The 15,053-nt window shown below is 50.9% G+C and overlaps 1 protein-coding gene across 1 annotated transcript; it reads right to left on the bottom strand.

The window, feature by feature from the left end:
* Positions 1 to 1,992: 1,992 nt before the first annotated feature.
* Positions 1,993 to 8,196, bottom strand: LOC135826743 (uncharacterized). Its single transcript, XM_065339344.1, has 2 exons — positions 4,173 to 8,196; positions 1,993 to 4,133 (listed from the first exon to the last, which is right to left on the bottom strand). Exons 1-2 carry the CDS (start codon positions 8,194 to 8,196, stop codon positions 1,993 to 1,995), a joined length of 6,165 nt encoding a protein of 2,054 aa, XP_065195416.1.
* Positions 8,197 to 15,053: the final 6,857 nt, after the last annotated feature.

Below are 15,053 nucleotides of genomic sequence, written 5' to 3'. Positions count from 1 at the left end.
AGCCCCCGCGGTTCATCAAGGTGGGGAGAATGGACAGGAGACTGCACTCTTGAACATTATCCTTTCATGTTGTCACATGTTGCACGTTGATACTATTAGTGTATTGTAGTTACGAATTGTGTACAGAACTGCCACATGCTGCAAGGGCAGTATTGTCAAGACATGCTAGGTCGCTTGCAATATTGGAGCGGTGCGTATTACTGCTATGCATTTCGCGAGTGTAATAATTATTTTGTTAGTCTGTTAGAATTACATCACGAGTGCATGTCTGTTACGTCTACGTCGAGACACATTTTATTATACAGTAATTGCTATGCGTGTTCGTACCACGACATGTTCACGAGCGGAATATCTTGTGAATTGTTCTAATGTATTATATAAGTAGAATTGTTGACACACTTATTGGTTGCAATGTACATGTACTTACTAGTACTTGATCCGTTGCATTATCGCCATCCGCGGCAACTCCGCTACGATCTACTTGGCGAAACTTACTCTCGCTGACAGGGTGTGCTGTCACCCTGTCGCTGGGTGCAAGCACCCCTTGACAGACACTGTTTTCACCTCCGTAACCAACAATTCTTTATTCTTTCACTCCAGCACATTGCAAGTCATTATTAGTTTCTGCTTGTTCTGCATTTCAAATTATTGCTTTTCTTTTCGTTGCATGCACTCGTCCGCGCTGCATGCGGACTTTGGCAGTCGCCATATTTAGTATCTCTATGGCTACGATGATCATGCATTTTCTGTACGCTGCATTTTCTCTCTATGCCACGTCGTTGTGTGCATGCATGCAGCGCATGCCAAATGCACGCACGCTGCACGTTTTGCTCAGGACAGCGATTTGGCGATCGTTGTTCGGTGTGTTCTTTTGGTGTTCTTGTTGGAAACGAGTGGTAATGTCGATTAAAGGAGTTTCTGGGTTTTTGTGGTCTGCCTGACGATGGTTAGTTGCGGGACCAAGTCGCACCGTAACAGTGACGATTGTTAATGAGAAGATTTCAATTGCTGCTCAATTGAGAAAGAGGGATGGCACCCCGGTTACCAAGCATATGTTGAAGACCTCCAGCATCCTAATGTTTGCAGTGTCAAGCCGGATTGGCTCTTTAGTAGAGTCTTTACCTGTAGCGATAACGCACTACCGCGAAGGAGAGGTGCGCGGGGATTCCTGCATTCCTTCCCGAAATGCATTTCAAAACCCCTTCTCCCATGCCATTATCCAATTTGTGTTCACACGAAGGAACACGTTATCTTATCTTTTCACTCCAAATACAATTACACCTGAAAGAGCAGCCTAGCTAGCTACACAACGCGAACCAAGGAACTACTAAAACCGAAAACATTCCATGTCGGTACACAACCGAAGACAAAAGGCAAAGATGAAGTAATTTATGCCGCACTGTCAGCTGGCAAAACAGCAGAGGCGTAGCCACCGCACACGCGCTGTTGTACGGCACGAAAGCTAGCCATGATACTATGCAATACAAATGTATGACCATGCACAGCAACAAGCAACAACACACAGCTAAGAAGTAGATGCATGTAATACATGAACGGCCAGTTGGAAATAGTTATGACGCCACTTTGTAGATCGCCCCCATGAATAGAAAACCACAAGAGAGACAGGGAAGACTACAGCCTACAGTGTAGCTCAGGCCTTGATACATGAATCACTATTGCAGTATTGGCACAAGACAGAGAAAGGACTGCTCCAGCTATCAATAATAAAAGGAACCATTACTTCTAGTCTTAGTGATGCCATGCCAGAGAAATATTACGTACTACCGTCTGAACATCCTCCCCCTCGCAATATGCACCCAGATGTTGCATGATGCCTATCCTTACAACTACCAGTACCAAGCTAAGAGAAAAGTGAATCGAAAGGGCAAGTTCAGTGGTAGGAAGCTACAAAAAAAACAAAAACAATGCATGAATCATTAATGGGGGTCGTCACTGAGCAGTACCTCCATTCTGGCATGTAGGGAGAGCCGTCTAACATTCCAGTGGACAGACTCGAGTGATGGATCTCTTCAGAGTCTTCCCGCCCACTTGCATGGCCACCACACGCACATGTCCGTCCGGACCAGGGAAAACTTCCGTGACTCTGCCGAGCGGCCAACGCCCACGTGGGGAGCTTGAATCCATCACTAGGACAACGTCGTCAACGGCCAGATCGCGTCGCTGGTGTCGCCACTTCATCCGCTGATTCAACCGTGGGACAAACTCTTTCAGCCAGCGATGCCAGAAATGGTCGATGAGCATTTGAACATATCTCCAACGTCTCTGCAGTTGACACCCCTTCTCGTCCGTTGTTGCAATAACCAGCTGGCCCTCGGCCATGCCATGAAGGAAATGGTTCGGAGTTAGCGGCCCTGGATCCTTCGGACTAGCCGATTGGTAGGTGATGGGCCTGGAGTTGACGAGGGACTCTGCTCCGCTGAGAGCGGTGACCAACTCCTCGTCCGTCACAGATGCGTCTCCAAGGATGGCGTGTAGAGCTCGTTTGGCGGCTCGAATCATTGCCTCGTGAACTCCCCCGAAATGAGGAGCTAATGGCGGGTTGAAACTCCATTTCACGCGTCTGCAGGCCATGGCTTTCCGGACGGTGGTATTGTTCAGTTGGCCAACAAGCTCACGTAGCTGGCGGTCGGCATTCACGAAGTTGCCTCCATTGTCCGACAGAACCTCCATTGGACAACCTCGTCGGTTGGCCATCCGGTTAAAGGCGTTCAGGAAAGAATTTGCATCCAATGCGTACGCCATCTCCAAATGGACCGCACGAGTCAGCAAACACGTGAAGAGGCACAGATAGCGTTTGTGGCGAGTCTTTCCTCTCCCCTGCACAGTTTCGAACGGCCCTCCGTAGTCAACGGCTACCCTGCTGAAGGCTCTCAGTGGCTCACACAATCGCTTTGCTGGCAACGGGGCCATGATTTGCTCTCCCGCACGGGCTTTTAGTCGTCGACACACCATGCAGTCTTTCTCCCAGTCACGGATCTCCTCCCGTGCTGCTTCGACAAGATAGTGATCAGAGAGAGCTGCCAACGTTTCATTCGTCCCGCCATGATGACGTTGCTCATGGCAATCTTTGACAATAAGCCGGGTGGTCGGATGTTTCCGGGGGAGAAGAATCGGGAAGCGCACATCAAACGGCAACCAGTCAGCCAGCTTGGTGCGACCATCGCAGCGCAATAGTCCGTCGTCGTCCAGTCGAGGCGATAACCCCGCCAAACGTGACTTCAGCGGAAGTGGTTGACCATTCTTCACTAGCTTCAGATCCTCCGCGAATGCCTCGTGCTGTGCCTCTTTGATGATGGAAAGGCTGGCAGCGTCCATCTCCTCGCCGGTTAGCTCTCCGCTCAACTCCTCACCTCCACGGCAGTTGGTGATGAAGCGAATTGCCCAAGCCCGTACTCTGACTACGCGCGTCCAGTCTGAGAAGCGCCGAGAGCACAAGCTGGGTACTTTCTCGGACATAAATGACATCACCTCGGGCTGTGCAGCCTTGCGAGCTTCCGCTCGAGCAGCTGGGTCTTGGCCACCCACGATCTTGGCTGGCCATTCAGATTCTTCTTTCTGCAGGAAGGCCGGTCCTTGCCACCACAGCTCAGTTGCAACCAGTTGCTCTACCCCAGCTCCCCGTGACGCCAAGTCAGCTGGGTTGTCGCTGGAGGGAACGTACCGCCATTGACTGGGCGACGTAACAGTCTGGATGTGGCTGATGCGATTCGCCACAAACGGTTTGAAACGTCGGCTGTAGCTGCGAATCCAGAGCAGCACAGTTGCACTGTCGCTCCAGAAAATCACCTCTGACATGGCAATGGTCATGATCTGACTGAACTTCCGGGCCAGCTGAAGGCCAAGCACAGCCGCCAGCAATTCCAGCCGGGGGATACTTTGTGTTCTTGTCGGCGCCACTCTGCTCTTGGCTCCAGCGAGACGAACGTTTCCCTCAGAGCCACGCTGCACGGTGGAGCTGTAGACCACGGCACCATACGCCACACTCGACGCATCACAGAAAACATGCAGCGTCACTCCACTGGCCACGTCCGGGATGAGACATCTTGGTACTCGAACTAAACTGAGCTTCGCCAGGTCATTGAACCACTGGCGAGCGCTGGTGTCGATGCCATCTGGAACCGGTTCATCCCAGTCAATACCAGCTACCTAACTCTCTTGCATGAGGATCTTGGCTTGGGTCACGAACGGTGCCAGAAACCCCAACGGGTCGAATACGGACGCGACTTTTGCTAGGAGGAATCGCTTGGTGATGCGTTGGTTGGTGAGGTCTGGCGGTTGAACGCTGAAGAAGAAGCAGTCTGCCTGACCGTCCCATGACACTCCTAGCGTCTTCACGGATGGTAGCTCTCCTTGGGATAAGTCCAGCTGGGTAGCGCGAGCCTCGGCTGGAATTACCTTCAGGAGCTCGGGCGAGTTGGACACCCACTTGCGCGGCGTCATCTTGGCCTCACCCCACAGATCCATTAGCTCCCGATGAAGAATCTGACCTTGTTCGACATCTTTGGTGCTGTCCATCGTGTCATCCATGTAGGTGGACGCGAGGATAGCTTCTGCTGCCAGGGGATGCGACGCCAAATGTTCCCGGGCTGTCTGCTGAGCAACGTACTGGGCGATGAATGGTGCAGCATTGACGCCAAAGACCAGGCGGTTGAACTCAAAGTGCCGTAAAGGCTTGGCTGGATCCAGGTCCCTCCACACGAATCTGAGGTACTTCCTGTCTGCTGGCGCAACCGACACCTGCAAATACATTTCGGTCACGTCACAGCCCACTGCTATAGGCTTTTGCCGAAACCTGGTCAACACATCGAACAACTCACGTTGGAGCTTCGGACCAGGGTAGATGGCGTCGTTGAGGCTGAGGCCATGACAGGATGCTGCAGCGTCAAAGACGATCCGCACCTTGGTTGTCGTCTTCTGCGGTCGGACGATGGGAAAGTGGGATAAGTACCAGCATACCTCTTGACCTAGCTCTTCCTTCGCGAGCTCCCGGATATAGCCGTTCCTCTGGTAGGCCTGGAAGACTTGGCCATAAGCCTGGGCAACGAATGGGTCTTTCAGGAGCTTGCGCTCGGTGTGGCCTAGACGTTTCGTAGCCGCACCCAAGTTGTTGCATAATTCTCTCTTGCGATTGTTCCACGGCAGAGACACCTGGTACCGACCGTCCACCTTCTTCAGCGAGTGTTTGACGATGTCTAGGGCTGTCTCTTCCTCCAGCGAGCGCGGGCCGGGCTCACTGAAGCTCTCCTCCGTGCCGCAGCTGTCAATTTGCCAGAACTGCTGTAGCGCGGTCTCTAAGCCGGTTGGTGTTGCTCTCTCCTCACTCTGAAACGCTTGGCTGTGGAACGTCCTTTGACTCGAGTGGGTTCCCGTCACTCTGCCAACACAGGTCCAACCCAGTGGAGTATGACGCGCCACTGGTTGACCAGGCGGGCCGACCACTTCCTGCTGTGACACAAGCAGCTCAGCATAGTCGCTCCCAATCAGCAGATCGACCCTGGCGGGCTCCGCCAGTCTTGCGAACGGAATCTCTCTCAGATGAGGATACTTGACTGCTTCCTTGACCCACTCTACCGGACGAAGATTCCCGGTGACCGAATCAGCCGTCAGCGCCGTCATAGATTGCCGAACACTGCCATCCATGCTGCCAATGGTGAAGCTTACTGGTCTGGTTGTGAATGCGGTCTGCTTGCCATTCAAGGTGTGGACTGTGAATGTCCTCAGCTCCCCGCTGACGCCGAGCTGGTTGGCAATGCTGCCGTTGAGGTAGCTCGTCGTGCTACCGTCGTCCAGCAACGCATTCACTTGCACTGACTTGTGGCCGTTCTCCAAGACGACTGAGACCGTTCGCAGAGCTATCTTGCTCGGGCCTTGGACCATCATGGTGGAATCACTCTTCGTGGACTCCGTCTCCCCCTCGGTGAACGACTGTGGAGTGCGCTGCTCTTGGTCTTTACCGGCGTATGGCGGCGTTACTAAATGGTCGATGGCGGGAGGCAATAACTGGTCCCCTGTCTCCTGACCTGAACCATTGTCTCCATAGTTGCAGAATTGTTCGGCAGGACTGAGTTGGGACTTGTCCGCCGTCATTCCTCCAGCTGCCGTGTTCCCCGATTTTTTCTTGTTTGACTGTGCGGCATCGGGGTTCCTGCTGTCCTCGTGTAGCAAGTCCCGGTGTAGCAAGTAGTGGTGATTGTTGTTGCAGCCGCTCACTGAGCAGGGTCTGGTTCGTGGACAGTGGTGACCTTGGTGATCGCCTCCAAGGCAGCGGTAGCACAGACCATGCTGTTTAGCCTGTCTCCAGCGATTGGCGACGGAAAGCTGCTGAAATGCTTTACACTGCCAGACACCGTGAGGTCCGCCACATTGCCGACATGAAGATCGTCCAGCCGCTGAGCCCGCAGGCCTTGACCACCCTGCATTCTGCGAAGCCTTTCCCCCGAAGTAGGATCGTTGAGGAGCATTTCGGGGTGCCGGAGGCTTGTCCTTCGCGCCAACTCCATCTAGTGCTTCGGACGCTCCAACGGCAAACTCCGCTTCCAACGTCACCCACTCCAGTAGTGCTTGAATTCCTGGCTGGCAGGGCTTCTGATGACACCATCGATTGAATTGGGTTAACATCCCAGCCGGCAACTTGGCCAGGAGCTTCCGGTACAACAGCCCATCACCCAGCTCATTGCCTTTTCCGGAGTCGAGGAGGTTGACCACGAGTACGTCGAGGAGATCTGCGAACTTCTGGAGATCTCCTGCTCGGCCGGAACGAATGATTGGGCAGGCCTCGACTTGCTCGTACTGCAGCGACAGCTGTCGTTGGTCGCCTCCAAACTTGCGGTCTAACCGCCTCATTGCGGCCTCATACGCAGACGGGGTGTTTCCCAAGCTCTCGATGGAAGCCAAAGCATCTCCACTCAAATACTGCCGGAGGTGCAGCAGTTTCAAGTCTGCCCTTGCAGACGAGCTACCAACACACGCCATGAAAGCAGCCTTCCATGAGGCATACGCCTGCTTATCGCCGCCGAAGACTGGGATCTGTATAGCCTTCAGTTGCTTGAAAATTTCATCTGATGGCTGCTTGACAGGTGGAGGCTGAGACACAGCACGCTGGTGGCTGGCGGACACACCTGCTCCTGGCAATGCTGAAAAGGCACCAATGCCCATGGCCTGATGACTTGAGGCTACCTGTGGTGGCCCACTGGCCTGGGTGTACAGATAGTTGGCGGACTGATATGGCAGAGATGATGTAGGGTGTAGTCCTGACACAGGAGCCTGAGTACTACTGCCCTGCTGGCCTGGACTCTTCGCGACTTGAAGTTGAGGGGCCTTGGTCTCACTCACTCTAGTATATGCACTGGACACACATACAGCACTCCGTGTTGGCACAGCAGGCTGTAGTACAGGCAAGGCAGGGCTTCTTTCACGCTCTGACCTCCTACTCCCAGCTTCCATTGGTGGCCTTGTTCTAGCCCCAAGCTCTGCCTCTCTGTTACTACTGCCGGAGACACTTGTGGTCACAACCACTTCAGCACTGTCTTCTACTCTTGCCTGGTTCTCCTGAACCAGCGCCACGCCATCACCAGGCTCATCCCGATCCTGGGAGCCTTCACTTCTGCCCAGCGATATCACACTCAGTGGACTTCCTGGCTCTTCCACTGGTGCCTGGGCATACTGATGATACGCTGGCCTGTCTGGGTGGCTGTTCCGTGCAGCCGTCCACGCTGGCTGGTGTTCTAGGAACTCCTGATACAGCCTTGTGACCTCCTTCATCTCTTTCTCCGCTTCCTCCATCTCATCGGTCACTTTAGCCACTGCGAGCGCATCGTTCATGCCGCCAGCCCACTCGAGTACGTCCATGAACACACCGTTCAGGGCATCCTCGATCATTTCTAATTCGCCAAACAACGACCTCGCAGCTTCCTCTTCAACTCCGTCACGCAAGGCCACGATCACGGCTCTGCGACACCTGGTGAACTTTCTCTTGCGATTCGCTTTTTCAGCTTTCATTTTCACGAACATCAGTTCATTCGATCGCTGGTCACTTTGACCATGTTCGTCCTCTTCGACTTCCTCGTCCTCCTCGATCACGTCGCCTGCCCTCTCTGCCATGGCACCTAAAAAGAGCTCAGTTCTCTGACTGCTAGCCCTGATTGTGCTCTCACTCTCAGGCTCCGGCGACGACATGATCTAAATAATTTAAATTTCCGAAACTGAACTGCTCACTCAGGCGATAACCATCCTCTGCTACCAGAATGTTCACACGAAGGAACACGTTATCTTATCTTTTCACGCCAAATACAATTACACCTGAAAGAGCAGCCTAGCTAGCTACACAACGCGAACCAAGGAACTACTAAAACCGAAAACATTCCATGTCGGTACACAACCGAAGACAAAAGGCAAAGATGAAGTAATTTATGCCGCACTGTCAGCTGGCAAAACAGCAGAGGCGTAGCCACCGCACACGCGCTGTTGTACGGCACGAAAGCTAGCCATGATACTATGCAATACAAATGTATGACCATGCACAGCAACAAGCAACAACACACAGCTAAGAAGTAGATGCATGTAATACATGAACGGCCAGTTGGAAATAGTTATGACGCCACTTTGTAGATCGCCCCCATGAATAGAAAACCACAAGAGAGACAGGGAAGACTACAGCCTACAGTGTAGCTCAGGCCTTGATACATGAATCACTATTGCAGTATTGGCACAAGACAGAGAAAGGACTGCTCCAGCTATCAATAATAAAAGGAACCATTACTTCTAGTCTTAGTGATGCCATGCCAGAGAAATATTACGTACTACCGTCTGAACAATTTGCGCCAGGCATTATGTCGCAGCGACACGGAGCGAGACAATCTTCTGGTAGTCTACGAAAACGCCGCTCTTTACATAGACCCGGAGAGCATAGTACCCGCGGGACACATGTTCACAGGACCTACTATGGATGTGTGTGGAACAGTTCCTTTTTGTTCTTTGATTCAGTTGAAAAATGGCCTGACCATTGCGCGCGCTCGGAGACCTCTGAATTTCAAATGTCCTGCGTTTCAAATCCATATATGGCAACATCCGTCAGATGGGCTTGAGATTGGCCTGACATCAGGTGCTGAGGCAGTCAGTCATCGCGCGCAGTTCCACACGCTTGTATTGTCTAACAATAATCACCGGTTTGGTCGTACCTGCCAGGTCGGCTACTCAATCATAGTAAAGCCTTCACCCGGCTCAAGGGTGAAATATCAAATCAGTTGTCACTTTGCGAATGGAGAGGTCAGTGTTGCCGAGATCTTGCTTCCTGAAATAGACCAGCCCATACTGACGATAAAGATGTGTGAAGCTGATTGTGGTATTTCAGTTACCGTAACGATTACGGCTGAACCTCCGATTGGTCAGTGCACTGGTTCATGCTCTTCGTTTCAGTGTGATTCTTTCTTAGTCCACGCATCTGCACCCACTCCGTTCACATCAATGTGTTTTGATTATGTTCGCGTATGATTGTTTAGATTGTAGTGTGCATTGCCCCCCCCCCTCCTGCCCGTTTTAACTATTTTACATTGCATTTTTATCAGCCAGTGTTTGTGTGATTTGTCGTATTGTCCCCTGTGTAGTTTCGTCTAAACCTGTGGCGATCGTTTGGGACACCCCTTCTATGTAGGAAATAGCAATTGACTGAGTGAACGATCGTCAAAATGAGAAAGCATCGGCCTCCAACAAAGATCTTCTAGTCACAATGTGGCATCCTTACACTTTGGTGTGGGATTTGGTGGTTTAGTGTGGCAGGGTTTAGTGTGGCATCGTTTGGGCTACCCCTTCTATGGAGGAAATAACATTTTGACTGTGTGAACGATCGTTAAAATGAGAAAGCATCGGCCTCTAGAAAATATCTTCTAGTCACTATGTGGTATCCGTCCACTTTGGTGTGGGATTTGCTGGTTTAGTGTGGCAGGAAGGACTATGCTGGTACATTGTTTGTTTCTTTGTATATTTTATTTTTATCCGCTAATCCAAACGAGCAAAAATGCTCAATGACAAGGCAGCGAATATGATACTCTATAAGGAAGAAATACGCACTGGAGAGGATGAATGCCCCTTTAAGCTATAACAACACATGCTAACGCAAGTTAGCAGCCAACCCAGCGAGCTGGCCCGATTTGCGCGCATGCGAAAACCACTGGGGCGTGCGCCCTAAATGATCCCGTGCAAGGTCTCTTGCCGGATCTTTGCTCTTGTTGACTTTTGGGCTTTGTAACTCGTAGAACGTTTATGTTCCCACCCTCTACCTCAACTCACGTTTCTGGCTCATACGTGAATATATGCTCTAAACTGGTTCTCCGCATACCTATATACAAAGGATTTGGCTTTTCCATGTGGAGTCATCTGGGGGCTCCATGCGGAGTCATTTTGCGGCTCAACCTCGAGCCACCTAGCGGCTCCAAGCGGGGCCATTATAAGCTTGCTTAGATGCTATAACAAGTGGCTCGTATCGGCACTCCCAGCGTAACCCAACATACTGTTGCTCTGTTGCGAGGGGGGGGGATGCTAACTATTTTTATTACTATTATCAGTATGCTTGTTCGCGTTGATATCACCAAGCAAGCTTGGCTAGCCTTCGCATAAGCCAAATGAACAAAAGAAAAGAGGAACAAGTGAAGCAAATGCCTAAAAAGACTTGTGTCAATGTTGCGTCGATGTGGGTGAGGATGGGGGGGAAGAGGGGGGGGGGGGAGACATGCTCACACACACACACACACACACACACACACACACACACACACACACACACACACACACACACACACACACACACACACACAGACTGACCATGCCATGTTGTATGAACGATCAATGTATGGCAAAGCATTAGCCACAAATTGGGACAAAATTGCGCCCGCTTGGGAAAGAGTGCAGCGAGGAAGCAAAATATTGCCATGAAGAAGAGAGTTCGTGAATGTAATTTTAGAAAAAGACCACCGTGGATTCTGGTGCAGGAGAGCTTAGAAGAGCTACGGAAAAAAGAAAAAGAGTAGGGAAGAGCAACAATGCTATGCTGTATGGGTTCAGGACAAGGGTGACTCGCAGGTGATTTTCGCGTGTGTGTGTGTCAGCAAGTGTAGGGTGTGCATAGGTAACTGTCTTGGCCGTTTTATGCCGATGTACTCCGTGTGGTTTAGACCAGGTGTGCATTGGTGGTCGATTCACATGGCTTCGCCAGTTGTGTGGATTAGACAGTTATCTGGCGCAAGTCTTGATCTGTCTCATTCAGATCTTGTTCGCTATCGTTCCTATAAGAGAATATCTGTGGGTGCACATCCAGTGCATTTGAAGATTTGCGCGCTTCTCTTGCGACGGGCGTATACATGGTACATGCGTATGAGAGAGAGCGAGAGAGAGAGAGAATGCACAGCAGTTGCAAACGAATGTACTTAGAAGTAGCAAGGGACGTGTGTCAACATCTGCAGCAGTATCATTCACCCTCGTACACTCGTGTCTAAACATATAAACAACATAACAACACAGACACAAGTCAATATTGTTACAAGCAATGAAGAACTCTTTATCAATTTAAGCATTTCTTGGTTAATACTCGAGCAGAAGAATTGTCGATGTGCTGTGTTAAATACCGGCATCAGTACGTATGTTCCCGTTTGCCCATTGGAGTGCAAGGGGTGAGGATACATTTAATTACAAAATAATATTGTACAAAACAGAGACACAAGACTGGGAGACTCCCCCTTCTTTGAATCCAGTAAATTTGGAATAAAAAAAACAGTGCCTATATTCAACCAAATGGATTACATTGTGTCCCGTTCATCCCACAAGCGAATGCTGCAAAATTTCCGGAGCTACGGAGGAATGGAGATCAGCACCGACCACAAGCTTGTTGTTGCGGATTTGGATCTAGCCAGGAGCATGTCAGCCGTCAAGTGCAAGACACAGCACCTCATCCACAGGACTGGCGCTGAATGTCAGTAGACTCGTGGAGGACAAAGCAATGCAGAAACGGTACCAAGAGAGGCTGTCCTCCATCATACCTCCTGTCTGTGACGATGCCAGGCCATGTGACGAAGTCTACAATGACATCGTGACAGCTGTTAAAGAAACCGCACACAGCACTGTCAGTCAAGTAAAGAGAACCAAGACAAGAAAACAATCGAATGATCCCGAAATTGAGAAGCTGTCAAAATATCAGAAGGAGCTCAGGTTGAGCTGGATCAACACCCCGGATGGAGATAAAAGGTCAAGGCTTAAAAGCAAGATCGCAACGGGGTTCAACATGAAATTAGACGGAGATGCAAGAGGGACGCGGAAAGGAGACTGGACGCAATGGCTGAGGAAGTTGAGAAATTGAAGGACGGAGCAAAGATGTTCAAGGCAGTTGCTCTAATGACGAGGAAACGTGCCCAGCAGCTGGTGGTGGAGGATAACAAAGGTAGACTTGTAGGTAACACTACTGAGTCCCTTGATATCATCACATCCCACTTCAATACACAGTTTAACCGGCCTGATTCTTCACCGGTCCTCCCATCCCCGACCTCTTCAAAACCCAATTACAGCTCATGAAATGTATTCGTGCATCAAGAAACTCAACAACAACAGAGCCTGTGAACCCGATGGGGTTAATGCAGAATGTTTGAAGTACGGAAGTGAGACGCTGGCCCAAGCGCTGGCTCAATGCCTGAATTGCATGTTTGAGACGCATCATCCAATTGAACTCGGACAAGGCACGTTAATACCCCTGCCGAAGCCTAACAAAAAGAAGGGACCTCTCGGAAATCTTAGGCCTATTGTGCTGCTGAATTCAACCAGAAAGGCCCTTTCTCTCCTTACACTGCGACGCATCCAGCCAGCAGTGGACAGCTATCTGAGTGCATCCCATAGTGGCTTCCGTCCTGGCAGATCCAGGGCTAATGCAGTCTGGACGAATCGCTGGCTAGCCACTATCACCCAGAAGTACCATGCCACCATCGAGATACACGGAATAGATATGAGCAAGGCATTCGACACGATATCGAGAGAGAAGCTGCTGACGGTGGTCAATGGCATCGTGAAGGAGGATGAAGTCCGACTTATCCGAGTGCTTCTTTCCAATACAAGCCTATCTGTGCTCGCGTGTAAGCAGCAGTCATCGGAGTTTGAGACCACGATCGGCACCCCACAGGGCGACTGCCTATCTCCAGTTCTTTTTGTCATTTACTTGGAATCAGCGCTACGTGATCTCAGGGCCACGTTACCTCCCAGGCCGCCAGCTGATGATCTCTTGCCTGGGGAGGTTATCTATGCAGATGATACGGATTTTCTGAGCAGCTCACGGACATGGCTGGACAGTATCAGCCCGAGCATAACTAAGGTCCTCAGAGAATGCCATCTCAATGTGAACGAAGAGAAAAGTGAGCAAACAACACTATGCAGAGAAGGGGATCGTCTAGCGGAAATCTGGAGAAAGACACGTAAGCTTGGGTCACTTCTGGGTGATGAACAAGACGTGATCAGAAGGAAGCAGCCCGCAACAGCAGCTTTCAGGTCACTCTTTGTTGTATGGTGTCGACGAGAGCTTATTTGTGAGAAGCTGCGCCTGATGCTCTATCAGGTGTTTGTGATACCAGTACTGACCTACAATGGCGGAACATGGGGCTTGACGATGGCTTTGGAGCAGAGTCTCGATTCCTTCCACCGTCAGCAACTGCGATCACTCCTTGGCATTAGTTGGCCTAAGAAGGGAAGGCCTCTTTTACGGGCAAAGCAAAGCACAATCATCACCATGTATCAGTACAGTGAGTAGTTAAACCCAACACGAATGAAAAATGTGAAATGGAATAAAAACAATATTTGTAAAAATAAATAAATTAAAATTAAAATTCAATATCGAACACGAATAAAATAAAATAAACAATATGTAAAAAATAAACAATATCGAACACGGAATTAATTCCGGAACTATCTACTCAACCAATTCATAATGCAATACCCGCACACTGCGTCAGTGATGGAACTCCGCTACCCGATCATCATGCAGAGACCACTCAATCACATGCTTAGATTTAGTTAGAGGCCGCTCTCCACAATGGCCAACTCCCTCATCGCATTAACTGGACGATGGTAGGCCGAACGTGCACCGCGAATGCACATTATGGCTGCCCTGAGCAAAGCGAAGGACAAGCGACACCGCACATAGGCCATTAGCTGGGCATACGGTCGATCGGCAGTTGCCAGCAATGCACACAACCGCTTAATGAATGCAGTACACTCCGGAGCACAACAACCCGCCGTGGTAAAGACTAGAGGGGTAAATGAACCACGGTCGACATTGTTGATACGCTCGGCATACTCACTCTTCTTGCGGCGCTCATGTTGCTTCAGAAGATCACTGACGGGCTTGCTCTTGTATGATGCTGCATCCGGGTGGAAGACCCGGACATCGAAGAACGCATTCTGAGCCCGGGTCCAGAACCCACGAGCTCGGACATCAGCCCGGGCGTCGTTCGCGGTGTTTGTTGATGCCGATAAAAACACCTCGCCTGTGATCGGAGCAAGTACAGGCTCGACTGCCACATCTGAGCATACCTCCGTCAGAAGATCCGCCACGATATCTCTTACTTCATTGTGGCGAATTGTCGGGAAACCTCCGCGGGGGCAAATCATCGCATGCGTGGCGTCGAACGGCTCCCCACACACACAGCTCGCTGGTGTGTCCAAGAGAGACCAACCATAGCGGAGAGCTAGAGCGTCGCGGAAGTCTCCCTTGGACAGATGGTGACCATGGTCTGCCAGAGGCAATACCCCGAGCCAACTCGACACACCTTTCGTGGATAAACTCTCCAGCCGACGAGCCAGGGCAGGGGACGCACTGCTCTTGATCGTGACGAAATCATTCTGCTCCCTCTGACGACGGTCATGCGCTAGCCGTGTCTTCTCGCTTAGGGCTGCCTGGCGAACATCCTCCGTGGAGCTACGGGTGTATTGATCATTCTGGTGTACAATCTCCTCCACCTGAAGGGCCGTTACAGCTCTCGACGCAGGGAGCTCTGCCGTACCCATTT

This window comes from Sycon ciliatum, chromosome 10, assembly GCF_964019385.1.
Source record: "Sycon ciliatum chromosome 10, ocSycCili1.1, whole genome shotgun sequence".
Classification (NCBI taxonomy): Eukaryota; Metazoa; Porifera; class Calcarea; order Leucosolenida; family Sycettidae; genus Sycon; species Sycon ciliatum.
The sequence above is the reverse complement of the archived record's forward strand: the minus strand, read 5'-3'. Positions and strand labels throughout refer to the sequence as shown.

Coding starts and splice junctions, on each gene's coding strand:
- LOC135826743 (XM_065339344.1), bottom strand. CDS start 8,196: ATGTCGTCGCCGGAGCCTGAGAGTGAGAGCACAATCAGGGCTAGCAGT. Junction 4,134..4,172: donor CAAGATCCTCATGCAAGAGA/GTTAGGTAGCTG, acceptor AACCGGTTCCAG/ATGGCATCGACACCAGCGCT.